This window comes from Pleurodeles waltl, chromosome 4_1, assembly GCF_031143425.1.
Source record: "Pleurodeles waltl isolate 20211129_DDA chromosome 4_1, aPleWal1.hap1.20221129, whole genome shotgun sequence".
Lineage (NCBI taxonomy): Eukaryota > Metazoa > Chordata > Amphibia > Caudata > Salamandridae > Pleurodeles > Pleurodeles waltl.
The window spans coordinates 974844091-974871831 of record NC_090442.1 but is presented as its reverse complement, the minus strand read 5'-3'; the positions used below and the strand labels follow the sequence as shown (position 1 = coordinate 974871831).

At 47.2% G+C, this 27741-nt stretch overlaps 1 protein-coding gene across 3 annotated transcripts in view; it reads right to left on the bottom strand.

Annotated features, from left to right (window-relative positions):
- The window catches only part of CELSR1 (cadherin EGF LAG seven-pass G-type receptor 1), a 393160-nt gene extending 371731 nt beyond the window's left edge, over positions 1 to 21429 (bottom strand). The window contains exon 1 of one of the 3 annotated variants that reach the window (XM_069229728.1): positions 17969 to 21429. In XM_069229728.1, coding sequence (XP_069085829.1) covers positions 17969 to 21269 — 3301 coding nt within the window. In that variant the 5' untranslated portion in view covers positions 21270 to 21429. The remainder of the gene's footprint in view (positions 1 to 17968) is intronic. The other 2 variants (XM_069229729.1, XM_069229730.1) reach the window with 2 other exon arrangements.
- Positions 21430 to 27741: the final 6312 nt, after the last annotated feature.

Genomic DNA, 27741 nt, shown 5'->3' with positions numbered 1-27741 from the left:
GAGCTGTGGCAACTGCTTAGGACCCAGGGCCGCAGTGGCCCGAGCCCTGATCGATGCTCCTACGTTGACTGGTCGGGCGCTTCCGCCCTCTCGTCTTGCGAGAGGGCGGAAGAGCAAGAATTAGAGGGGGGCGGCGGCGTCACTTCCGGTTGACGCCTGTGCCGCATCTGTTGGGGGGTATTTAAATGCCCCCCAGATCAGGCCTCAGCCTTTAGGATGATGCAGCGTGGGTGGCGCCGCGCCCCCCAATTGGGGGGGGGGGGCGCTTTGTCATAAGTCCCGTTATTCAAGTGCCATTTTGGAGTACCTTGTATAAATTGTTTAAGTGATTGCATTGAGCGTGTCTTTGTGAATTAAACTTTATTTGTGCCCATTCACACCCAGTTTTAGATTTGTCTTTAAGCTCAGCTGTTTTAACCCATAGAACGTTTTTATATGAATTATTTTGAGGATTCCAGAATGTTTGTATTTCGATTCTACATCTTACACCAAGATTAACTTTAAATTAAGAAGAATAATGCACATTCCCAGCAAGCCTGATGCTTTCACAGCAAATTTGAAAGTACATGGTCACCCACAAACGTCTGAGAAAGCCCACAGGCGTGGCTTCCCACACTGCTGTGATGTCCCCTGCGACAACACGGAGGATCTGTGGGAAAGCAAGACCAACTACGGAAAATAAATATATAATACTAGGCACCCTTTCTTGATAAAACCAGCAAAATTGAAAAATGAGAAAAAGGCACATAAAGAGCTACATTCAATAATAAAATAGTTAACACGTTTAAGAAGCTGTTAAAAGAGCCATCGAAAGTACTCAGAAGTGTTGGGAACCGCGACAGTTCCGCTGGAGCGATATCCAGCCCCAGTTATTCTCTCTCCCGTCACCTGGCACCGACAATCTCCGCAGAGCTTGCCCTGGAGTGTAAGCTACGCACCTTACCGGAGCCACTGGACCAGGAAATGGGCAGCCCCCAAGCTGCTTTCCAGAAGGCCAATAAGCTTTTCACTCGAAGGTCGCTCAGCAGTACTCCGGGCCTAGCTTTTCATCTAACAGCTATGCAACCTTCCAAGTTCTTCTATTTGTGTAGAGTTTTTGAAATGCAGAGGCTTTGTCACTTGTCCGTTACTTTCATGTTTAATACTCGGTACATCTTCTTTCGTTGCCACTCTCAAATGTACAACTGGTTCGATTGTTCTGTACTCCACCATGCCTCCAAAGACACAACACAGTCTTTGAATCCACTATATAAATAAATATCAAAAAGCCGTTTTTACGCACAATCAACCAACATCTCCATTGCCAATTGTCCCACAAGGAACTTAAAATGCTGCTAAAAATTTCGCAATCCAAAATGCAGCCTCGGCCACATAACATGTTGTGACCTAATGGCGGATCACTTCATCATCAAATGAAATATCAAAATGACCAGTGTCACCACCTTAAAACATGTATCCAATTGCAGAATGAACACCAGCCAGGCAGCACATTGCTCAACCCGTACGCGTGAATAAAGCGAAAACGAAGGGAGCATTTCAAGGCTCCTTGTTCAGCACGGCTGATCACTCTAGTGGTCCGTTGCACCCCAGGAAGGCTCACAACCCACAAATACCCCCAGAAACAGAAATACAAGCCCAGGTCACACATCACTTGGCCACAAGCACAAAGTAAATAGAAGTGTGTGCACTGTTCTGTAGTTGCTAGCCCCTATAGCAAATTCGTACCATATACAGGGCTGCCTATGTCAAGCCAAGAGAGCCACACAGGGCTCCGCCGCTAGAGGTCCTCAGAGGGGACCTCTAATTAGCAAAGCTTTCCCCTCTTGAGGCTGAGGATAGCCCTTACTAGGTAAAGTAAGCTGGTAATCTAATGCAGATTCTGCATTGTCTGGTGATAGGGTAGAACACAATAAGAGCTATATTACCTGTAGAATTCCTTTTCCGTATTTGTGGTCGTCGGATAATTCACCGTAGAATGTCCGAGCCTTGAAGGTTTTGGCTACTATAGGCCATGTAATGCAACTGGTGTAGTTAATCTGAACATACAATTTTAAGCCAGTGTGTAATGTTCAGTTCCTTAATATACAGCGTCAAGCACCCTAAACTGAGTAGCATTCCTGCCTAACTGGCTTTATAGATGGCCAACCTGAGAATATTTCTACAATTCAATATTTACACTATTGAAAGTTTCTGCAATCCAATTTCTGGACAACTCAGAAGTTTGACAAATAAGTGTTTCGACAATTGGCATCGGCAAGCAGGCCTTGCGTTTCTCCTTTCTAGCAAGCTCACCATTCAGCTCGTGAAAAGTGCACAATTTGGCACATACCAAAATGTCGTATCCAAGTAGAATGGCCGCAGTGGAAATGAAACGGAGACGTTGGGAGGAGAAGGGGGGGGTAAGCTATGTGGTGCCTCGACGGATCCTCGCCCTGGTGCTATGTAAATAGAGTCCAACTATGACAAAGGAATTTTGAATAAATACGTTTGCCTCAGAAGAGCCATTACCGTTGTTTTCACAACAAACAGCCTTGCCCTGCCCCTTGGGCCGCTCTCCCGTGCCCCTTGCAGACTTCGAGGCACTCAGAGGACAACACTACGTGCAATTGGCCATTTTCAACCCATTTCTGAGTGACAATCGCGTCGCTTTTCTTGGTGCACGGGAAGGCCTCTAAAATGAAAATCGTTTCCGCAAATGACCGCCCCACAAATTATTTAATCTCGGTCGGCTCTCCAAAAGTAAAAAGCACCATCCCAGTACTCTGGTTGCTCTTAATGCACTTAAACAAAAGCCCCAGTGTTGGGTGAGACATAGCCAGGGGGAGTAATTTAGAGCCATTGTGAAATCGCTCTGTGACCTGGGAATTTTTTTTCAATCGTTCATAAAGAGCTGGCTCGGCTCCTCACACGCGCATGCGTATTACGAGTGCGGCCTACCTGGTTTCAGACCCTGGGCACAGGAAAGCCTGAAATCGTTGCAAGCACAGCCTACTTTGTTGGTCCCGCTCTAGGTATTCGAGAACACAAAAGCGTAAATTCCTAGTTTAGAGATTTGCGGAATACTGCATATTACCAAATTTACATGCTTTACCATCATAAACTGACATCGGAGGACAATATGCTGAGAAGGAAACATAGCGGCTATATCAACGAGAATAATTAAAAAACACTGTGTGAAGGGCCATCGTCTCCCTAGGTTTTCAGCACAACCACTATGTAAATGATGATGAATATTCACGGAGGGGCTGCTACACAAAAATGGGTGTCGTGGCCTTTAGGCTATTGAAAAGCGCAACAGGGCTTCAACAGAATAACCAGGATGTCAAACGTTCGCAATGTTTGAGATAATATGTTTCTTCTTCACTAAACGAGCAGAGAGTGCGCACTAGTATTTAAAGGGTAGATAGAACACGGCCCTGCCTCCCAGGCCAGACCACAGAATACAAAGAACCACTTCTTAAAAGGACCCGGCAGGACTAGGTATATATCTCGGGTGCAGTAGATGATTCTAGATCGAATAATGGTGGATAGAGCTGTGCGGAGCTCTGTGACATAAGCACGTGGCCTTGAAGGTCACGTGCTGTGCCTCAGGAAGCCAATCAAGTGCCCTGAGATGGTGTTAATAGAAGAGAGAGATGAGGTAGACCTAAGGAAGTCTGTCTGCAAGATTTTCAATACGGGAGATTCCGTACACTGATAAATAACAATGTGAATGAGTCACTTAAGAAAATCTGTTACACGTTCACCCATCAGGCACCAAATGGCGGACACCCCATTACTAAAACATAATGGATACTACCATGTACCATCATCCAAGCAAATTATATTGATTTGTATAAACTCACAAAGGATAAAAGACTGAGTTTGCATTGCTATGAGCATCTGACCCAGAGCTGGCACACTAGTCTACGCAAGATGTGCATCCACCCACCTGGCTATCTCCATAGGTGACAGGAGTTGTAGGGGGTACTGATGAAGAACAGTGTCTGCAGGCTACCAGACCTATCTGTTACAAGAGCTCTTCATACTCGGGTGAACACGAGGCCACATCTAGTCAATATTACACTTACAAGTGCAGAAAATAAACAATGTTTCAAAACGTATGTCTGGCGACTGCTCAAAGCAAAATTGCGTTTTTAAACATGGTTATAAATAATATTTTGTGCAGAAAAAGTATCCTAGATCAGCTTCCCAAGACGGACTTTTCTGGACTGAGGGAGCGAAGGCCTTTTGTGAATTATTGAACACCAGTCTTGCGCGTGGTGCCAAGTTATTACATTACTCTGCAGAATTAATGAGCGCTCGCGCTCTATCAGCTGTGTAGTACGGAAAACAGGGAAGTACGTCAAAAAGGCAAGCAGGGGCCCAATTCACGAAAGCATTTATGCGCACAAAAAGGAGTACTCTTTTATACCCTTAGGTGACAAAAAGAATGGTATCTGAAACATCCAACGTCCTGTTAGTAAAGGTGTAAAAAGGGCACAATCTGTTCTATTTGTTTTAATTGTACAGGAATGCATGTCCCATTTTATTTCCATTTAGTTGTAACTGAACCAATTGCAAAGCCTGCATTTTGAAAAAACACTAAAAGACCACCCCTTTGCAGACTCCAAAGTGCCTTTGTGACTCGGTCCCTAATTCTCCAAGGAGCACTATTTTATATATGTGGAAATCTGAAATAAAAGCTGCAACGAATGGGATGTCTGCACAAGACATTATACTATGTGTATGTATTTCAACATAAGTAACGAGTCATTTGTGCCTCAGCATATATTATTGAGGATTAGCAGCCCAATTGTTTTCAGAAAGCCACAGAATTAAACTGCAGCTCTTTATAAAAATAATATAAAAGTCACAGTGCGACAATTACATGTTATTTTCTTATTTTCGAGGGATTCAACTGCATCTGCAATGCGAAAATGAAGTTTGAAAATCTGTTGTAATTTAGCAAACTTTGAACAGCCAAGAACTATTCACAACCAAGTAGGGACTGAGCATTTTCCATAAATCCATTGACAATGGCCAATGGCTCAGGAATGAAGAAGTCAAACCCCAGCAGGGATAATTCAACCTTTCATGCTTTCGAGGCTGATAAACTGAGCACTATTACTTTGGGTAACAGTAACACCTGCTGTTTATACAGCAAATAGTATGGTATGTGATGCAATATGCAAACACGTTCTAGATGCAAACTCTACCTGGGACAGAAGGAAGGGATTTAAGGAGCAGGAGCATGGAACAAAGGGGTGACTGATTAATAATAATGGGCGCCTGTTACTGAAGTATGTACACATCTGCCAGGAGGGTGGTCCATCACCAACTCTGTACAGTCAAAAAATATAGCACCAATTCACCAAGGACGGAATAAAACTGAAGAGATTCAGGACCACGCTGACGGACAACTTGCAGAACTTTAACATATTCCACCACTGCAGGTCCCAAATATCTGCACAATCCAACTACTTCTTGACATCTCACAATGACTCGCAGATATGCTATGATAATACAAATTCCTACCCCCACAGATCTCTCCATTTCGGAATCCCTCCATCCACGCAAGCTCAGGACCATACCAATGCACACAATCTCATTGGAAACCCAGGGCAGTAAAAAGCTAGGCAGATTATAATATATATATATATATATATATATATATATATATATATATATATATATATATAAAAATAAAGAAAACTGCAGATCTGTTCAAAGCGACCAGCAAACTGAAAACCATAAAACTGTGTGCCCGTCTCTCTCATTTCACCATCCACCACACAGCTACGTACTGCGCCCCATAACCAATAACTGCACCCTGTGGTCACCATGCAAGTCATGGAAACACTTCCCACACAGGATCAAATTCAAGACAACACACTTCCAACCACATACACGGGGTGGCAAGCTACCCTTGAAGGCAAGCGCTGCAGCGCCCTGCATAGGGGTAGTAAGTCCTCCATAGTTGTTGCAATGCAATACAACTAATAGTAAACAGTTAGAAGTAAACACTTGCTTGAATGTGCGAATTGTGAGTGTAATGTATGTCCAGCATGCGCACGTCACGTGTCACGTGTCTAAAAGGGAGACCCATTTCATGGGACCAAGAGTTAGTAGTACATTGGCACAAAAAGTTCCTTTTAATGAGTAAACACTTCTTACAGCTTGCAAAGTCTGATGGGGGGGGGGGCGGCTGATCAAGATAATTAGGATATTGTAATTCTGTGGCAGCTCCCTTTTCTGCATAATTATGAAATTGCCACATATTTCACAATTTTCTACAAAATTTTCAGAATGCAACAAAAAAGGTGTGTAGCTTAAAACCGATCAAAAGTTACACAAAAAAAGTTGTGCCACTAGCGATGATGCACAGTGCCAAGTCTTTGCAACAGTTCACTGGTCACACTTCATTTGCTGATTGCTGTATTCAGGCGTTGAGCATGTAGTAATGAGGTGAAACATTTGTCAGACAATATCAATGTGTGCTAAAATATTGAAATAAAATAATACCACCACTGAAATTGCCATGTTATGCCAACCCTGCTTCATAATTTGGTCATCCAATGCCGTATAATTCCAATGATCCCACTTACTGTCTCTAATTTACCGTAAGCATCTAATAATGTCACAGAACCGTACTGTTCTTTTAATTGGCCCTGTAAGTGGGAAAGTAAATTATTTATTTCCCTTTTGCTTTGATCCCAAACGCCTGTCGTTCCCAAGAGCCTCACAGTCAAGGTGGAGTGGTAATCATAGACAACAAGAGACCATGACCGTTCCCTTGACATCTTCATTTGTCATGAGATGCATTTTCCTCCAAAGAGAACATGCCATGATTCAATGTGTCAAATATGCACAATTTACTTCAACATCAATGCTGTCAAGTAATTATGTTTCTGTAACATAATTACTTGTGGAATGTATTTTTATCTGAGAAGTTTAAATGTGATATTGCATCAATGGAGGAATGCAACTGATTAAAATAATGTGTGCAAAATGTACCAAATTCCACTTTAAGACAAATGGAGGTCACTTGTACACAAATACACACCACTCAATGGGGTTTGCTAACACAGAAGTTCCCCGTTAGAACACAAAGCATCGTTCACACCAATGACAGGTGAAGCACTTAAGTGCTCAGGAATGTTTCACTGAGTACGAAAGTCTTCCAGACACTCAACAAAGGAACATAGATGTAGCAGCCTTTGGCGCTCAGAATAACGATCAATCTGACCGATGAAGGGCAAACCAGAGATGGATTACATCAAGGCAGCCTCCTGCAAGGTAAGCCACGGGTGAAGGCACTCGCTGATTGGATCTCTGTGCAACTTGAAGGCTACAAGTTTGATTCACTTCACACTTGATTCTGCCTTTAATAGTTCTGAAGTTCATGGACCGCTGTGTCGGTTAATACAGGGAGTGCAGAATTATTAGGCAAGTTGTATTTTAGAGGATTAATTTTATTATTGAACAACAACCATGTTCTCAATGAACCCAAAAAACTCATTAATATCAAAGCTGAATATTTTTGGAAGTAGTTTTTAGTTTGTTTTTAGTTTTAGCTATGTTAGGGGGATATCTGTGTGTGCAGGTGACTATTACTGTGCATAATTATTAGGCAACTTAACAAACAAAAAATATATACCCATTTCAATTATTTATTATTACCAGTGAAACCAATATAACATCTCAACATTCACAAATCTACATTTCTGACATTCAAAAACAAAACAAAAACAAATCAGTGACCAATATAGCCACCTTTCTTTGCAAGGACACTCAAAAGCCTGCCATCCATGGATTCTGTCAGTGTTTTGATCTGTTCACCATCAACATTGCGTGCAGCAGCAACCACAGCCTCCCAGACACTGTTCAGAGAGGTGTACTGTTTTCCCTCCTTGTAAATCTCACATTTGATGATGGACCACAGGTTCTCAATGGGGTTCAGATCAGGTGAACAAGGAGGCCATGTCATTAGATTTCCTTCTTTTATACCCTTTCTTGCCAGCCACGCTGTGGAGTACTTGGACGCGTGTGATGGAGCATTGTCCTGCATGAGAATCATGTTTTTCTTGAAGGATGCAGACTTCTTCCTGTACCACTGCTTGAAGAAGGTGTCTTCCAGGAACTGGCAGTAGGACTGGGAGTTGAGCTTGACTCCATCCTCAACCCGAAAAGGCCCCACAAGCTCATCTTTGAAGATACCAGCCCAAACCAGTACTCCACCTCCACCTTGCTGGCGTCTGAGTCGGACTGGAGCTCTCTGCCCTTTACCAATCCAGCCACGGGCCCATCCATCTGGCCCATCAAGACTCACTCATTTCATCAGTCCATAAAACCTTAGAAAAATCAGTCTTGAGATATTTCTTGGCCCAGTCTTGACGTTTCAGCTTGTGTGTCTTGTTCAGTGGTGGTCGTCTTTCAGCCTTTCTTACCTTGGCCATGTCTCTGAGTATTGCACACCTTGTGCTTTTGGGCACTCCAGTGATGTTGCAGCTCTGAAATATGGCCAAACTGGTGGCAAGTGGCATCGTGGCAGCTGCACGCTTGACTTTTCTCAGTTCATGGGCAGTTATTTTGCGCCTTGGTTTTTCCACACGCTTCTTGCGACCCTGTTGACTATTTTGAATGAAACGCTTGATTGTTCGATGATCACGCTTCAGAAGCTTTGCAATTTTAAGAGTGCTGCATCCCTCTGCAAGATATCTCACTATTTTTGACTTTTCTGAGCCTGTCAAGTCCTTCTTTTGACCCATTTTGCCAAAGGAAAGGAAGTTGCCTAATAATTATGCACACCTGATATAGGGTGTTGATGTCATTAGACCACACCCCTTCTCATTACAGAGATGCACATCACCTAATATGCTTAATTGGTAGTAGGCTTTCGAGCCTATACAGCTTGGAGTAAGACAACATGCATAAAGAGGATGATGTGGTCAAAATACTCATTTGCCTAATAATTCTGCACTCCCTGTAGTAACACCCACTCCAAGTGGGAAGAGGAGTCGGTCATCTTTTATGTGCCACATATATGGCCCTCACTGATACAATCCCTTCACTGGGCTCCTTAAGCATAACAGAGTCCTGCACATCACTTCCTAGCCCGCAAGGCCTAGCTCATGTCCGCTTCACTATGTACATGGTGTGCCTTGATCCGCATGAAAAGGTAAAGTGCCAGGCAGAGAAGCAGAAAAGAATTTGGGCTGACTACCATTCAAGGGATGCTGATCTCAATTCAACAGTGTCCACTCTGGCACTAAAGCTTAAGGAGTGATAAAAGCATCATTCAGACTCTGAGGGGGTTAGCATGAAGGTGTACTCAGTCCAGCTATTTCGTGCCAGACCTGAACATATTAAGTAAAGTTACAGGGTGGTGGACAGTTCAGTGACAACAGTCTGACCAGGAAATGGCTTTGAAGCATTAGGCATTTAAATATAGGTGCCTAGATTCACCGGAGCTGAAGATATACATATTGCTGGTCTGGCCTTATAACGGCATAACTAGGCCTCCCGAAACTTAAACATCCGGATGGAAAGGAAAACAATTTACAAACACTTGGTGTATCTGATCAGTGTTTCAAACAAGTGCCTCGAAGTACCTTGCCAAGGCACCCATGACACGCACGTAGACAAGCTGCGTTTTCAAAGTGGAAGTGTTTGGCAAAAAGCACAAAACCGCGTTAGAGCAATGTTATTTTGGTATCAAGCGAAAATAAGGCCTCAATGACAGAAATATTCAGACTCTAGCTACCAGCGGGTCAAGTCGACAATCGGAAGGGCACAGTGAAGTGGGTGCTCAAAGCAACCAAAAGCTTAAATGCCCCTTGTTGTGCCCCCGCCCAGGCCACCCCACTGTCCCCTGGCAGAAAGTGGGTGCCAAGTCCCGGCTTCCCAGGAAATCCGGAAAAGAGCACAATCTTTGAACACAAACGCTAGGAGGCAAATGCTATTGGTGTGCTCTCCCTTGGGCCGGGTTTCAGCCCCTCCTGTGGCCGAGGCCTGCCATTATAGTCCCATTGCTTCACAAAACTGGGTGAAGTCTGCTCAGTAGCGCTGGTTTAAAGTGACACTTCTAAGAGTGGCATTGGAGAAAAAGCAATGACACATTTTTTCCAGCATGTACAAGTATAGGTTCACTATTCTTAACTTCACCTCTATGTTCTCCACCAGATATAGATCATCAAGGCACATATATGTAGAGAATAATACATCTATACTTATCTGTATATACTTTTCTTTTTGATACTTTGGCTGTTGAAATTCTGGGAACACTATTTTAGAAGAAAAATATTTAGAACTAGCTGTTCTGGTAGTGTGCTATTTTTCGGATCCAGACTCCTACATTTAAGGTAGTGTGCTATGTGGAGAAACAACTTAGGGCCAAGAATACAACTTGTCATACACACCATATGGTACAAACTCTACCACACACACAAATAAGAAAATGTGAACTTTATTCAAGTGCCATGTGAAATAATATGTGCGCTTTAAGTAGTGCAAGCCACTCCCTTGTCTGTGTCACAGCAAAATACTTTATTCGTACAAAAACATCTGTGCTATACTTCAGAACCTTTATGAAATATATTGCCACAATCTGATGTTATAGTTTAATGTGCGCAGATGACCTAATACCCCCAAACAAAGGTAAGCGCAAGAGAAACATAAGTGTACCACCATACATTTTTAAAACATTATGAATAATGTAGGCCTTCTTTGTTCCTTGAAAGGGGATGACGGCTTAAAATGTAAGCCTTGAAATTACGTACAGGGAGGTAGACTCCTCCCCTGGACTCAGCACTAGACGTGTGTACGACAGGCACAGACAGAAAAAGAAAGTGGCATGCTAAGTACACGAGCCAATTAATTCTGCAAAAGTCCTTTTGCACTATCTTATTACATGGAAATATGGTGGCATTTTACCACCCAATCAAGGAGAGAGACAAACAAACAAACGTGTGCCAGAAAACAGACTGAAAATTGTCTTTATTTTAGTACACAAGAAGAATATGATGCATTTTTCATGACAGTCGAGTGTGCAACGCAAAACACAGCTTCTATAAACAAGTATGCTCTGACTATGTAAAAAGTGTTAATATAATGCTTAATACTGTCTGGTAACCTTTTAGGATTCACTCTTTTTTATATTACCCGAGACATCACATAAGCTGGCGCTTACAAGACATTTCGTTTTCTTAGAGGGCTTAGAGCCCGTGCATTGCTCATCACTTGTTAGCTTAGCCATCCCTCTCAATTCTTTGCTTCCCTCCAGTCAGCATATGCCAGTTTCACTTCCTCTTCATTATTTGTTCTCCCCCCAGAGCATGGCCCAAGTACTACTTCCTTGCCTGGTGACCTTCCACTGCTTGTGCTTTCGGGCGTACTTTTTTTTCCTATTAGTTACAGAAATCCTTTAGAAAGCGTGTGTTTGCAGGCAGTCCCCCCCACTTCCCATCTTGCTCCATGTTGTAGTGGTTACTACTTGCTCCTTTCAGCCTGAGCGGATGCTTTAATTATTCAGGAAGGATGGTCTAATGTCGACAGAATAGTTTCTTTCCACTGGTGACACTTCCGATGCCAGCTCTTGTATCGTCCCCTTTTGGTACCCGAGTGGTTTTACTTTTACATCAATGTTGACAGCAGGGGTTTGCCACTGCATAGATCCACCGCACATGACTTGTCTGCCTCCCACCACCCTGGGGCAATTTCACCAAAAATCAAGTGGAGGTTTCGTCACATCACACACACAGGTTGACTCTGAAACAGCAGAGAAGTGATAAGTATTTCACTTTGGAGATGGGTGGCATCATCATAGATGACATCATGGAAGGGGGTTAAATGCCCTCCATTAACTGTACAATCGATTCAACATCTTACCGATGCAGCTCACTGACAACCAGGCACCAGCGCTTCCATGCACTCCAGTCCAATGTACTTGACACAAATCATAAATCAGACAGGCTAAATCACAGGAGGCAAAAAACGCACGGGGTAGAGGGGCAGCAACAGAGGCAGCTTATGTGGCTGCTCAGCTAAAAACTGTCAGTTCGACAATATGTGAAAGTCAAATACAAATATTAAACTGGGCATAAAGTTTCAGGAAGTGGGCTTTACACCAACTTCTTTCAAAATACAACACTAGTTTGTCTTTTATCTAGGCCAGCTGGGGAATCCCTTGCATGTAATAAAAGTTATTTATGCTGCCTTTCAACAGGGCCTGTTCGTTTACATAAAACAAAATGACAAGCAGTAAAACGATACAGTTTTCCTTCAGGCTGTACTTATTTCACACCCTGTCGAACAAGCATAGGCAAAGCCAATAGCTGGCCTTAATGAGAGCTATTGTCTTTGTCAATGCCTTTAGCCATGCTATAGAGCCGCTGGGCTGTAGGAAAGTAAAAAAAAAAAAAAAAAAATTGCTGTAACTATGACAGAGCATTTTTGTACTTTCAGTCAACCTGCAGAGCAGTCGGGCTGCTTTACAACATGGCTAAACACATTGGCAAAGACAATAGCGCTTTCAGTGGGGAAGAGCTATTGGCCTTGCCAATGCTTGTTGGACATGATGTGAACTCAGCATGAAGCTGCGAACCCTAAAGGAAAAATGTATGGTTTTAATGCTGTCATTTTGTTTTATGTAAACGCACATGCGCTGCTGTTGAATTAAAACAACAAAGGCAGCACGGAGCATTTGTACTAGACGTGGCGTTCCCAGGGTGCCCTACACACTTATCAGTAAAGAAAAGATAAGCTATTGTTATATTAAAAAAGAAAACTGGTGTAGACGTCACTGTCTGAAACTTGCACTGTTTAATATTCATGTCTGACTTCCACGTGTTCATAAAAAAACGAACTGGTAGTTTTTAGCAGGCATATTCTGTGTTGTCTTCCCCAGACGTCTTTTAGCCTCCTGTGATTTAACCCGTCCGGTTTATGAATTTTATCACGCGCATGGAAGGGTTAGTGACTGGGTATCAGTGAGCTGTATCAGTGAGATGCGGGACTTGCTGTACAGGGAATGCGGGCACTTGGCTGCTTTCCATGTTGTCATCTCCGGAGATGCCACCCGGCCCCAAAGTGAAACAGGTGTCACTATCTGTGTTGTCACTAGCATCGTTTGACGTAGGCTTTGAGTTGGTGAGTGCTGAGAAGGCCCCGCCCCCTGGTTTTTGGTGAGCTCCTCTGTGGTGAGACAGGCCCGAGGTGGCTCCACGCAGCGGGGAAGTCCTGCTGTCGACGCGCAAGTGAAGTCCACTCGGGCTCACTGGAGGACGGGGACGATCAACAGTAGGCACTTTAAGTGTCAGAGGTGGGAGTGAGAACTCTGCAGATGTTGCCCATCCTTCTTGCTCAATGAAATCATTTCTCTATCCCTGTCACATTAACTTCCTCCCCCCCTGTCGCACACACACTCATACTCGGTTTCCGAATGAAATCCCCCTGACCATTTATTATTGTGTCCCTGCTATTTGTCCATATAGAAGGATGTTTTGTTAACTTGAGACGGAACATCTCAGATGCTGTGCAGCTGGCAAAAAGAAGAAGAAAAAAAAAAATACTGCCAATAAGTCAGAAAGGCAAGACCTACTGACTTCTCCAGGGCTTGTTGGAAGTGGAACGAGGCAATGACAGAAGAAGAACAGAAATTCCCAGGATAACATGGTCTGGCTATGTGGGTAATCCGAGCCTGGGCCCCTGGTCTCCTGGTGCCAACAGAGCGTCCCCACCTCCTTCCATGCCATAGAACAACCTCCTGGGTTTAAATGGAGCAGAAAGGAAAGCAGTGCGCTGGAAACAAAGGGAGTCGGGGTGGCCATTATCTGTCCTCGTCCAAGGGGGCTTGGGGGCAGCTTCACATTTACAACTGTGCATTCGTGCACAGCGTGGGGGCATTTACGTGGATGGTCGCAGAGAGCATTGGTTCTGTGTAACCTGTCAACAGTGGAGAGACAAAACAGCGGCCCTTATCTGACAGCCACGCACCCTCGTCAGACAGGTGGGGCGTCCAGGGAGCGCCCGCGCGTGCGCAGAGCGCGCCACAGCTGAGTAATGGCGGTTCATTTACACGGAGGCGGGAAGTAGACCATTCCTGCTTTTAGCGGCCAGCCCCAGGTTCCTTCTCCGCCTTCTGGCCCTGTGGCTTTCCTATTCCCACCACTAATGCAGGACTACAAGTCCCAAAGTGCAAATGAAAAAAAGACAACAGGTCTGACCGAGCTCCTCACTCATGCTGTGGGGCAGACAGAGCACTCATTTACTTGAGACCATTTCAGTAACATTGACAGTTACCACAGCCATTCCTACTTACGCGCCAGGCCCTGGGGGGGTCCCTAACGGTGCCATTAAGTTTGCTTAATGGAAGCTGGTGTTTCTGGAAGTCCCATTAACCACCTGACGAACCGGTTCCCTGTCTGCCATGAAAGGGTTGGGGTGCACCCCGGTTTGTGTAATTTGAATCGGGACAAGGAGACGCATGAACCTTCCCTGGAAAAGGCCGTGACCTGCTCCTCGCTCAGGATTGTCGGTTTCGAGTTGGATGAAGGCAAGGGCCGCGTTTAAGAAGAAACAAGTGACTCAGCGAAAGCAAGATTCGCTCAAGTAAAAGCAAACAGTTATCGCAATGATGATAATGATGGTCATAAATGTGTAGTTTTTCCTCTGCACAGTAGTCAACCAGGTGTCTGGCTTGCATGCATTAAAAAACATTTAAAATCACATTCACTATAACTGGGTTTCATTTCGACGTGAGAAGCGTGGAAGGATGTAACCGTGTGGTGCTTTCTAGCTCACAGGAAGGAGAAGACATGCCGACAGGGCTGTAGTTATCAATAGCGCAGCAAGTGCAGTGGCACCGGGCCAGTGGGTCCGAGGGCTCCACTGGACCCCGACTATAGCTGTATTTTGCTATCTAATTAGGGGTAGGTGTATATTTTCTGTCACTGTATTGGGGATAGTACACTCTTTCTCCGGCACTGCCTGACCAGAGTCACAATGAGGCAAGACACTCCGACAAGACAGAAAGCACGGCCCTTTGACAAGGACTTCTACACAGCATGACAATGAAAGAACACAATTGGTGACGCCCCCTTATGGAATCCGTGGACAAGGGTGGACACCAGAGGCACATGCACACGAGGAGCCCCTGACCCAGGGAGGGAGGGGCATGGCTGTCATTAGTGCAGCGGTACCGGGGCCGAGGGGTCCACTGCGCCCGAGATTTAGTTGTGTTTTAATACCGACCGACGGAAAGAGGATCCCATTTTATTGTTTATTTTAGGACACCACGGCAGCCTTGCAACGTCACAGCAGTGACATTGGCAATGTAACCCGAAACCCACGTTTTGGTGCTACAAAGGAGACCCAGGCAATCCAACCAGCCTTCAGCTATTCTAAAAGTTCCAGCCAACAATTCTCTGCCTGCAAGCTTGAATGCTAGAGCCCAAATTTACAATAATAAAAAAAAAAAAAAAGAAAATGAAGCGATAAGTCTCAAAATGCAATGTGTGAAAGCCCAGAAGTGTGTTTGGTGGTTCCCTGGATAGTAAAAAGTGCTACCACACAATAGATAGAAATTAGCTATGCAATCATGATGACAAAATAATAAAGGGCTTCCGGTGAAAAAATCATGTCCGTGTCATGATGTCACCGATGCAATGGGGCAGCTTGACATCTATGAATATCGCCCCTTTCAGAAAATACGCAGCAGTTCAAGGCCAGCGCGCTAAAGTGGTCAAATACCAAACCACCTTATCACAGCCAACTGGTTGCAACCCTCACCACCAACGCGGGGTCAGACAAAGTCTACTAAGCAGCTTCTTCCGAAAGAGAAGTCTCGCTTCTCTTTGCTACAATCTAATGTAACGTCCCCTCTGGCCAAATGGGAGAGAGTGCACCGACCGAAGGGTGTGTTCCAGAAGTCCTGCCGGCCATTTCACAGTCTGCTTACGGCACTAGATCACTAACAGCCAAATCCGTATGAGGATACACAGCCTCCAAGTGCCGCGAAGCCCCGCATGACAACTTCTGCCACCTGACGCTACTGCAATGCTTCTATGCTTGTTTAAAATGCCAACTTCAAGAAGACGGGGTGGGGGATGTTCTTGGTGTTTGGTGGGGGGTGCGGGAGAGGGCAGAGAGTTGCACGGAATCACTGATGCGTCTTTTATGGGGTAGACGTGCTCCTTGGTGTCTGTTGGCTGAACCTGGTGTTTTTATATCTACACATCTATAAATCCACTTGATCCTGTAGAATCACTTCTTGACAGGTCATCTGGACCTTTCACTGGAGTAAACCATCCAAAGTGGCAGTGGCGACGTACTATTCACTTCATGTCGGGTAATGTGCCAATAGTAAATTATGAGTTAGCACGCTTTATCCTTTGGTGGGTAAAAAGCTCCATTTGACTGAACTAGTGACGCCTGACCTGGGATCCTCGTGAAAAGACGTGGTAAGGGTTGAAGAAAGAGGGCTTTGTGATTAAAGAAAATATCGATCAGAAAATGTGTGATGCAAGATAAACACTCAACGCCAGAGACCCCAAGCTTCCTCCTGCCAGGTGCCCCACGTGTTTTTTCCGATTTCCCACACTGATAGTCGCAGCTTTACCCTTTCCGGTCACAGTGATCGGGTGGGGGTGCTCTCGCTGGAGTTACGATCTTCGTCGCACCAAAAGCAGCACTGAAAGCCCGTTTTGTCTCAGTAATTAACTGGCCAAGTAAATCTACTTAATGATAAATCTGACACCCTAGTGACAGAAAAGTTTACACACAATGTTGCTGCTTCAGGTGCCACGTGTTACATCCACACATATATGCTGTGGAGTTTCCTGCAATATACCCGAGCTCTCTCCTCGTCTGCCGTATCCTGAAAACACAGCAAACGACAATTTCTGGCAGATTTGGAAGCAGCGAGGTGCCAGGTGCCCCCCGTGTCATGTGTGACACCATCAACCAGACCTGAACTCACACTCAACGGCACTTCGCACCATGGAGCTTGTAGTCTATCTTTCTTGTGAGTAATAAAGTGTTTCATTTGGGCTGAGGTGGGCACCAGGGCGTACTTTTCATCACCAGACTTTGACCCAGAACAAGCAAGAAATTGCCAGGTAGATCGAAAAAAAAAGCAGTAGAGGGAGATATCAAAACAGTGGCAAAGTGAAAAGCATACATTGCACACGGCGATCCCTCAGGTTCATGGCACAGAAAAGCTTAATGGAAAGGAACATTTCCAGACTGAGTACCTGTGTCTCAGACTGATTCAACTTTTGCATTCCACGGCTTTTTTCTGTCCCAGTAACCCACATACCACGACTTCCTGAGAGAAAACAATGGCTGCTTGCCATTCTCAACAGAAACTAGCCCAAGTGCAACAGCGTCAAACACCAGCAACAAAAACAATCACCCACCAGGGAGTCTCAGGGTGTTTCACTTAGAAGTGCTAAAACCACATAAGTGTGCACAAACCCGAAGGCACATAACTCAACCTAGCTCTGCAACAAGCTAAAGAGCGCTTGTGTAGCAACTGTGCAATCTCTGAGGACTCCTACTATTGAGAGGTTTTAAGTAGGGGTTAACTTAAGTCCTAAATACCCCAGCATGCCGAGGTCCATTCTACAAGCATTCACTTAGGCCTAGCATGCATTACTTCATGTGCCACAAAAGAAAAGCCACTGACCACAAGGGAATGAACTTATAACCAGGCCAGCTTGCTGCAGAGCACATTCATTCACTTTGATGAGCAGACACTTGTCTCTGGTCGTATCAGCTAAGTTTACAGACAAAGCAGGGAAGCTTGATACCGATTTATATGAAATTCATACTGGATACTTTCACAAAAGTTCATGCAAATATCTTAAATGTTTGACAAATTCATAGTGCTAGGGCCCTGTTAACAGCCTTTTGACACTCTCCTCTCCAGAGGCAAGTCTGAGCTAAGCCACCCAACTCATCACTAGCCTGAAAAAGTTAGATTTCTTACCCGAGACTGAAACCCTCATGAATGCTTCCAGGGGCCGGTTGTTGTCCAGGTCTCTGCTGAGCTTCAGCTCCCCTGTCACTGGGTCCAGGATCAACAGGTTCAGCTCATTCCCCTGGATAAAGGTGTAGTGCAGCTTGTCCGACACGTCCGGGTCATAGGCTGGGATCTTCCCGATCACTCCAGATGGGAAGCTATTAGACTTGTTGGTCACATAATTGTTGAAAAGGATTTCAAAGTCTTCCAGCACTGGATTGTTGTCATTTTTGTCCAGAAGACGAATGTGGACCGTGGCCCGGCTCACCAAGGGAGCTGAGGTGGCCTGAACCACGATAACATAGTCAGTTTTCAACTCATAATCTAAATCCACCAGTGCAATAAGGTCTCCATTAAAAAGATCCAGCTGGAAAACCTCTGGTATGTTGCCCTCCACAATTTGGTACATTATCTGAGCATTGGTTCCCTCATCGGGGTCAGAAGCAACAATTTTTGCCACAATCGACCCAACAGGGCTGTTCTCCTCAACGTAGATGTCAAACTCGTCCCTCTCAAACACAGGTGGGTTATCGTTGATATCCAAGACAGTGATATGGATATCCACAGGAGCTTTTAGTGGTGGACTGCCCTTGTCTACGGCGAAAGCCCTCAGGGTATAGACTGGCACATTCTCCCGATCCAGCTTGCGGGCAGTCCGGATGATCCCAGACGTGGGCTCAATGTAGAAGTCTCCTTCCCCATCATCCCCTCCTTGGAAAGTGTAGGTCACCCTCCCATTCAGACCAGAGTCCCTATCAGTGGCAGAGATCTGGAGCACACTGGTAGACATGGGCACATCCTCAAACACTGATCCCTGGTATCTATCTCTTAAAAACTGTGGGGCATTATCGTTAGCATCGAGGACAAGAATCTCAACATAGGTGGTATCTGACTTCTGAGGAATACCATTATCCTTGGCTGTTATTGCCAATGTGTATGAAGCCTGGTCTTCATAGTCCAACTCCATCTGCGTGGTAATCGTTCCTGTGTGTGGGTCAATGCGAAATTGTGGTATGTTGTCCTCCATTATGTAAGTGATCCTAGCATTCTCCCCAGTGTCCTCATCCGTGGCACTGATAGTAACAATTGACGTCCCCACTGGCTTATCTTCACTGATACTGACCGTGTAGTGGGAGCTCTGGAAGACCGGCCTGTGGGTATTGGCATCGGTGACATTGATATAGACCTGGACCATGTCTGAGCGCATCCCATCTGAGGCGGTGACTGTGAGCACATACTGCCTCTCCTGCTTGTAATCCAGGGGCAGGGCCAGTGTTATGAGTCCACCTCCACTCTGGCTGGTGATGGCAAATCGGTTCCTGGTGTTACCACTGGTGATCTGGAATGTCACCACACTATTGATGTCCTTGTCTACGGCTGTGAGGGTTAGCACACTGCTACCCACCGCCGCATCCTCATTCAGCCTCAGGTGGTAGACTTTCTCCGTGAAGGTAGGGTTGTTGTCATTCACATCCAAGACCGAGATGGTCACGCTGGCCGAGGAGGTCATGACTGGAACACCATTGTCTCTGGCTTCCACCCCAAAATTGTAATATTCCACAGTCTCCCTGTCCAGCTCAGAAGACACGGTGATCCAGCCAGTGTTGTTGTTGATGAGGAAAGGGAAGTTAGGTGGTGTGTCCACCAGCCTGTACTGTAAACGTGCATTTTCCCCGGCATCAGCATCATTGGCCTGGATGTGGACCACCGAGTAGCCAATGGGCACATTCTCCAGCACCGTGGCCTGGAAGGGAGTGCTGACAAATATAGGCGCGTTATCATTGACATCCACCACCTGCACCACCACCATCCCCGTTGTGTTGATGAGAGGTGGCCTCCCGCCATCTTGGGCCTTGATGCGCAGGTTGTACTCGCGACTTGTCTCGTAGTCCAGAGGGTTGATCACATCAATGTTGCCGGTAAAGGAGTGGATGAAGAACTGCCCCTTGATGTTGCCACTGACAATGCTGTAGTGGACCTGAGCATTGTTACCCTGGTCCCTGTCAGTGGCCTGCACCTGCAGGATCTGGGTGTTAATGGGCACGTCCTCGGCCACCTGCACCACATACCTCTTCTCGGTGAACTGCGGGTAGTTGTCATTCTCGTCCTCCACGGTGATGTAGACCGTGGCGGTGGCGCTTTTGGGGCCTGGGTCCTTGCCCTGGTCGTTGGCCTCCACGATGAATTGGTAGTTGGCCTGGGCCTCGCGGTCCACGGTCGCCCGCGTCCTCACCACCCCGGAGCGCGGGTCAATCTCGAAGACCCCCGGCCCGTCCTCGGCCCCGAGCAGCCGGTAGAGCATGTTGGCGTTGGAGGGCGCGTCGCCGTCGGTGGCACGGATGGTCAGCACCTCGTAGCCCAGCTCCAGGTTCTCCCGGATGCGCTCCCGGTACTCGGACTGCTCGAAGACCGGCGGGTGGTCGTTGGTGTCGCCCACGGTGACGGTGAGGTAGGTGGTGGCCGTGCGCCGCGGGGAGCCCAGGTCGGTGGCGCTGATCTTCAGCACATGGGTGTCCTTGGTCTCGCGGTCCAGGGCCTGGCTGGTGCTGACGGCCCCGGTCTCGGCGTCGATCTCGAAGTAGTCGTTGGAGCGGCTGTCGAAGAGCGCCTCCATGGAGTACTCGAGGCGCCCCGCCTCCCCGGGGTCCGGGTCCGAGGCTCGGAGGGTGATGACCCGGGTGCCCGCCGGCTCGTTCTCCGGCACGGACACCTGGTAGCTGGGAAGCTGGAACTGGGGGCTGCTGTTGATGCTCCTCTTGCTCAGCCGGGCCCGGGGGGCGGCAGGCGACCGGCCCCGCGGGAGTCCCGCGCTCTCCAGCTTCACCCTCAGCCGGACGCCCCCGTGCGCTCCGCGCCCCGGGCAGCGCAGGTCCACCTGCGCCCGCCCCCCGGCCTGCAGGCAGGTGCCCGGGCCCCGCAGCGCCCCGCAGCCGGCGGAGCAGCGGCAGCCCCAGCCCCCCGGGGCCGGCAGGGCGGCCAGCACCTCCCGCAGCGGCAGGCAGCGGGGGGGCAGCAGGCAGCGGACGGTCACGCGTGGCTTCCGCCGGTACTTGATGAAGCAGTCCTGCCCGTGCACGTAGACCCCCAGCCGCAGGCAGAAGAAGGGGTCCGTCCGCCGGGGGCTCTCGGGGGTGCGGAGGCGGCAGTCTGGCCGGGGGTACATTCTGAGCCCTTCGCCGGTGTCTACGCGGTCCTCGGGGGTGCGCAGGGCTGCGGAGGGCAGCAGAGCCAGCAGCAGGTAGAGGCAGCAGCGGAGCGGGGGCCACATCTCCGGAGCCCGCCGCGGGAGCCCTGCCCCGCGGCCGCACAACCCATCCACCTCCCGGGGCGGCAGCGCCCCCAGCCCGTCCCGTCCCGCAGAGTCTGAGCAGCGACGCTGGACACTCGGCAGCCCGCACCAGGAAAGTTTAAACTGATTCAAAATGGCTCCGGAGCAGCGGCTCCCACGCCCCCTCCTCCTCCCTCGGCGGCATTAGCATAAACCTGCTGCTGACAGCCTCCCGGGCTGGAGAGCCACCTGCGAGGTCACTGCCCTCCAGGGGGCAGGCCGGGCACTACAGGGGCCCGGGTACCTCACTCCTGTCCCGGGACAGGCACTGCAGAGCCCCGGGTATCTCCCAGGGTCAGCCACCACCCAGAGTCTATGTAAATCTCACGCCCTCCCCGGGGACCGGCACTGCAGAGGCCCGGGTACCTCACCCTGGCCACTCGCCACAGCTTCCAAGAAACATCAGCCACTTTTTGTGTCTTCGCACTTCACTGCCCACCGCGGGGCAGGCAGTGCAGAGGGCCGGGGTAACCAACTCTTGTGACTCACGGCAGCATTCCTGGGTCAGCAGACAGTCTAGGTGCACCCCATTCCCCACTGCCCTCCACGGGGCAGGCAGTGCGGGCGCCACTCGCCACAGCCCCCTGGACACACCAGCCACCTTTTGTATGTATGCACCTCACTCCCCACGGCTCTTTCGGGGACAATCCTGCCCTTGCAATCACACGGGGTACACCCACTGAGTAAGGGCTGCTTTTTGGAAGTTTCTGGGACTCTTTTGTGGTCCGGTAAGCCGCTTTTACTGATAATTTCCCTAATAGTATCAGAAGCATTGCCTGCAGAAATACATGCAGTCTCCATAACTAACAAACACATGTATAGAGCGTCTTTATAAGGTCAGAACTGCCACGATTTGTAAATGAGTGTCACTTTTGGAGATGTTTAATTCGCTAATGAGGCTATTTGGCTTTTAGTGTCCGGGATGTTTCCAAGCCCAGACAGACCCTGCTCACCACTGCCCTGCCCTAAACTGTCGCAGCATGGCAGCCACACCCGTCCCCCAGCGTTCCTGGCACTGGAGCTTCCTGCGGTGCCCCGGGCACCTCATTCTTCACTGCTCTTCACAAGACAGCCCTGGCACAACCCGTGCGCCTTGCATGTCACAGCATTCACCGCGACTGTCCTGGCAAAATAAGCATTCACGCCCCGGGACAAGAGGAAAAACATCCTTAGAACAACACAGGAACGGATTTACCGAGGGCACAGATCACCCCCACTGCCCCGCCCAGGTCAGCCTTCGGACAAGAGCCACAAGCAGAAGACAGCTCGGTTGACACTGCCCTCCTCGGGACAGTCCTGGCTGGCACAACGTCCATGGAGCGCCTTGTCCACCACATCACACGTGTGGCACAGCTAAACTCCGGAGATCAGAACACATCACCTACCGGTCCACACCCAGGGACAGCACTGCCGTCGGCCAGCCGCCCCCCTGCGCACCTGACCGCTTTATTCTCCCCAACACTCATTCTGTGGTGACCGAGACACCCTTCTGGAGAGGGGTGGCCCACGCGACCACCTCAGGCTCCCACTTTCACCCGGGACATTCCTGGCACAGGAGCCATCTCGCTGCCATGCTCTTCGCCCAAAAAGTATCTCTCGCCTTGGGTTGGAGGGGGCAGAAGCGGAGATGGTACGCACAGTCCTGCCCCCGCCTCGGGTCACCTGCCTCACTGTGCCCTAACCCGTCCATCTGCGGGGCGTGCTGTCGGGTGACACGCGGCTACACACTCGCTCGACCCCCACCATTTCCACATTTAGATTAAACGCTTCAGTGTGCACAGCAACCTGGGGTACACTTCTAATAAAGACGCTGCCCGGGAATGAATGCATCGATGTGAGTATTTCGTTTCTATTTTGGGTTTGAATTGCATTTTATTTTAACTGTTCTTTGTAGGCGTGTCTTTTTGTATGCCGAGTGTATGCAAAGAACGTGTTACCGTACCAGAGAACTCCTGCCCTATTCCATTTCTATTTACATCCGTTGAAGCAGTTTACTTCATAGTGCAGACACCCCCTACGGTTTCATATCTCACCGGCCATCTCTTAAATGCAACCACATAAAGCTCTCTCTTCCGGACAGGGTATATTTGTAATTATAATGTTTTGTATTCTCTTCCAGCAGGTGATCCCTGGAATCAGACACAACGTTTCACTTCCGCTGTGTGTATTACAAATAACCGTTTGCTGTTCTTTACAGACGAGACGCCCGAAAAGTAGCTACAAAGATTCAAGTCCAGTATTTATTTCACATAATATTTCATTCACTTTCAACGCGTACGCTTTGAAAAGCAAATGCAGTTTCAGTTGGACGCTGTTCATTTTAAAATATTTTCTTTCACTTTCAACACCCACCCACCCCAAAAACCCGATGCTTATTTTAAATCGGACAGAACGGATTTAAAATTATAATCGCTTCCACTGCAACGTGAACCACTAAATTGCGGTGTTTATTTGAGCCGGTGGTTTCCAGTGTGGGGCACCGGCACATTTTCTGAGGGCCAGCACTTTTTTTATGCCTCAAACATTCGCTGCTAGCGACAGACACATGGGAAAGACGGAGAAAAAGAAAAACGAAAAAGTGTCACAAAGGGAGAAAGCTGGAAGAGTGAGCTGAAGGGGAAAGGGAATATAGTGGTCCGAGGTGGCTTCAGGATTACGCTGCCTCAGTATACCTTGCTCGCACATTTAATTGTAGCAGCCGCGTGTTTCAAAGGAGAGCTTTGGGCACCAGCACTTTTTAATTTACAAATTAAGCACTGCTAAAATGTATGTCCACGTCTGTAGGTTGTGGGATATAGTGCTTATATATAGCGCTTATTAACCCTTACGAGGCGATGACACCCCTGACGAGGCGTTAAACAATATGTCGTTTGCTGTCAAGTGGCTACCGCATGAGGAGCACATAACATATTTTTTACTCGGATGCTATGTTTTGCAATACTATTTTTTTCGCTTGTAGAATGTGTCTTGTGGAAGGCGAATAGCAAGTTCCAATCAGTGAGTTTCTACAAATCAAGTTACGTCTCGTTGAGCGCGAGCACTCTGCGAAGTGGATATTCAGGTGATGTGTAATCAAAGTAATGATAGTTTGTTTCGTTTACGGTGGTCACCCGGACAAGCTGCTTTTAGAAGGAAACCGTTTCGGTTGCGAGTGTGACTTGAAAGTACAAAAACAACTCATTTTACAATACGTGGCCTCCCCTGTCCTGCCTTGACGGTATTTAACGCCTGATCACACCTGCGACGCAGGCTCCTGTCAGAGCATTGACTAGTGTGGGATGGACGTGTCCATTTGGGGGGGGGGGGGGGGGTTGCAGATTTAAATTAGTGAGCGCGTGATGATACCCGGGGACCCGGTGCCCGCGTCCTGGGGATACATTTAATACCCCACGCATTGTGGGAATTGTGGTTCCCCACTGAAGTTTAGTTTTGGATTAAGCAGGTTGTAGGTGTTTAGATTGTGCTGGGATACTGATGATGCCACTGGGTGCCTCATTGCTCCTGACTGACAGGTTCATCTCCATTCCACTGAACCGAGCGCCACCCACTGGTGTCACCCGCTGTGCACACTGTCCGAGCTGTGGCGGCCGCTCAAAATGCCTCAGGAGGGGATAAAGCAGTGAAAATGCGATGTTTACAAGAGGTGGCAGCATTTAAAGGCGCCTCATGTAACATATCTATGGAGACCTGCAGAGGCTCGAAGAGCGCCCAAAGGAAGCACGAGCCCCGGCTTGGCGCGGCCTCCTACCAGGCCGGACTGCGGACAGCTCCACAGCGGAACCTAGTGGGCGCAACAAGGGGTGCAGTCTTTCCTGCCAGATATCCCCAATGAGGGAGCGCCCTGCCTGAGAAAGGCCAAGTCAAGGAGAGACGAGGCCCTTTAAAATAAATATGGTGAGATAGCCTTAACTTGTCGCTGGAGCAGTTTGCGACGAATGGCGCATTACGGATACAACCCTTCCAGCAAGCACAGGGATCCTGGTTAACAACCTCAGACATTTACTCCCACAGATTTACTCTTACCTTTAGGGTATATTTTTGACTTTTTTGCAATTAACAAAGTAAACCCAGGAGTAACCTTCGGAATCTGAGTTAGTGGCACCTTCTCAGGAATACTTCTGGATTTATTTTGTGAATTCCAATTGAGAGGAGATGTAGCCCAATAGCCAGAGCTGCCGACTTTGAAAGTAAGCAGGTAAGGCCCAGATGACCGTAACTTCTTTTGTGTTTGTAAACGGCTCGAATTGCTAATTTGGGCCATTTGTGAATGCACAAAGGCCCTTTCTCATGTACCAAAGCTATTTGCTTTGGTATTTTTGTGAAGCAATTGATTACCAAATCAGTATTTTAGTGACATTAAATCGCAATTCGCATTTTGCAGTTTCTTAACAAATTGCAATTTAAATGTAACAAGCATTCGAAAATTGCAAATAGGTGTGCAATGCTGTATTTGCATATGCAAATTACCACTAAATTAAAACAGGTAGCATCCAGGTGCAACCTATATAAACAGCCCCACAATACACCTGTTTTTGCTTCCTATTTTTTGCACTGCCCTTTAGCCTCAATGTGCTTGCTAATTTTGTTGACTCTATTAGGCTGAGAAGCCCTTTAATTTGAGGTAGAATATTTGGACATTTTCTTCATCTCGTACAACATAGCCTTACGTTCGATATTGGCAGCTAGGAGGAAGAAAGCCAAGATTTTGAGAAATGAAGGAAAACAGCAGTGGATTCATGTATTGTATCTCAGATCTAAGGATGTTTCACATTTTCTTCATGAGAAGATCCTTTTCCGCCTGCTCATGGCATAAGGTCTGCTGAAAGAAAGATGTCACATATTTATGCTCCATAGAATTGTAAAGAGGGGAAAATGCATGAAAATATTCCAATTAACATGCATTTTAGAATTACATGCTCAAGCTGGTCATATTGACAACTGTTTCTTGATTATTTGACATGCTGTTCACTAAATTTGCATTGAAAGAATGTTTGATTTTTGCCCTCCAGACATGTCACGTTTTTTTTTTTTAACAGATAGCTTATTGGCAACGGGAAATCAGCTCTTCAGGCAGTAGACACTAGAACACTGGTGCTGATTCAACACAATAACCCCAAGCGTCAGGGGCAAGGGAGACGTTTCTCTATAGGGACGACTGTGAAACGCGGGTCAAGGCTGGACATGGAGAATTTGTTGAAAGTGTGAGCACAATTTAGCCAAAAGTTTTATATAAAGTCTAAGTGCCCTTATCGTATATTTGCTCACTTGCATGTTTTCCATGGCCAGTATTACTTTATGGTTGTAAATGTGTTGTTAAAAAGGGGCGTGCACAATTGTCTTCTGGGCAGGGGACAACAGGGAGGACAAAGTGGTTGGACAGGTAAGTATGGGGGGGACCAGTGACTAGAAATGCGTATGAATGTGAATCCATGGTTTAGAGCGGGTTCTAGAAATATTGTGGTAACTGGGAACACAGGAAGGAACACAAAGGCCTGAAGCATAGACCCTTGAAGGATGAATGTGCATAACTAAGAGACTCTCAGATCAAGCTGCTCGGCCCCACCAGGTGTTGACTGAAGGTTTGTTGAACACAAGGTGATCTTTGGGTGTGAGTGCACAATACCATCCCTCTCCCCTTTATGAGGTCAGTCAGCAGAAATATAACTAATGAAATCTTATCCCGTTTGCTGTGACCTTCTCTACCTCCCTTCATGGGTTGATTTGCAGGCAAAGGCCAGGAGACCCCTCTCTTGCAACCAGGTACAAGTGAGGAAGGATCAGAGATGGTCAGCTGAAAAATCTAAACATAGTGGGCCACCACTGAAAGGGACTCCTGCATATACTATGTAAGAACAACACAGTAAAGGCATGTGCACGTGTTTATAAGATTAGGTTCTACTTACTAATTAGGATGGGAAAATATCCTTTCCTGAGAATGGTAATTTTGAGCTGAAATAATTAGCAAACGTCCAGAAGTAACTGAGGGATCCCAAATATAAAATAAATACTGACAAGTGGCCTCTCTTCCTATAATGGACTAAGGAGACACCCAAGCATAAACATGAACCTCAACTCTGAGGTATGTGAAATATCCAGGGGAAACTACAGTACTGTCAGTCTCCTTAGGCACAGAGTTAAAGCTTGTACTCCCAACTAATCCACCCCCTCCATATGTATCCCCCAGATCACTGAATCACAATAAAAAGAGGTCAAGAGTGAGGACTGAGGGAGGAGGATGTGTTTGATATATTCTACATGCTGACCGAAGGGGCTGGGGTGGAACCTTTGATGTGCCTTGGCGACTGTCGGCAACTGGAATACAAGGAGGTAGAGGTATTGAGCGAGTGTCTCAATACAACTGGCTGACAGTAAACGCACCTGGTTGAGGGGTCTGAGTGAGCTGACAAGAGGC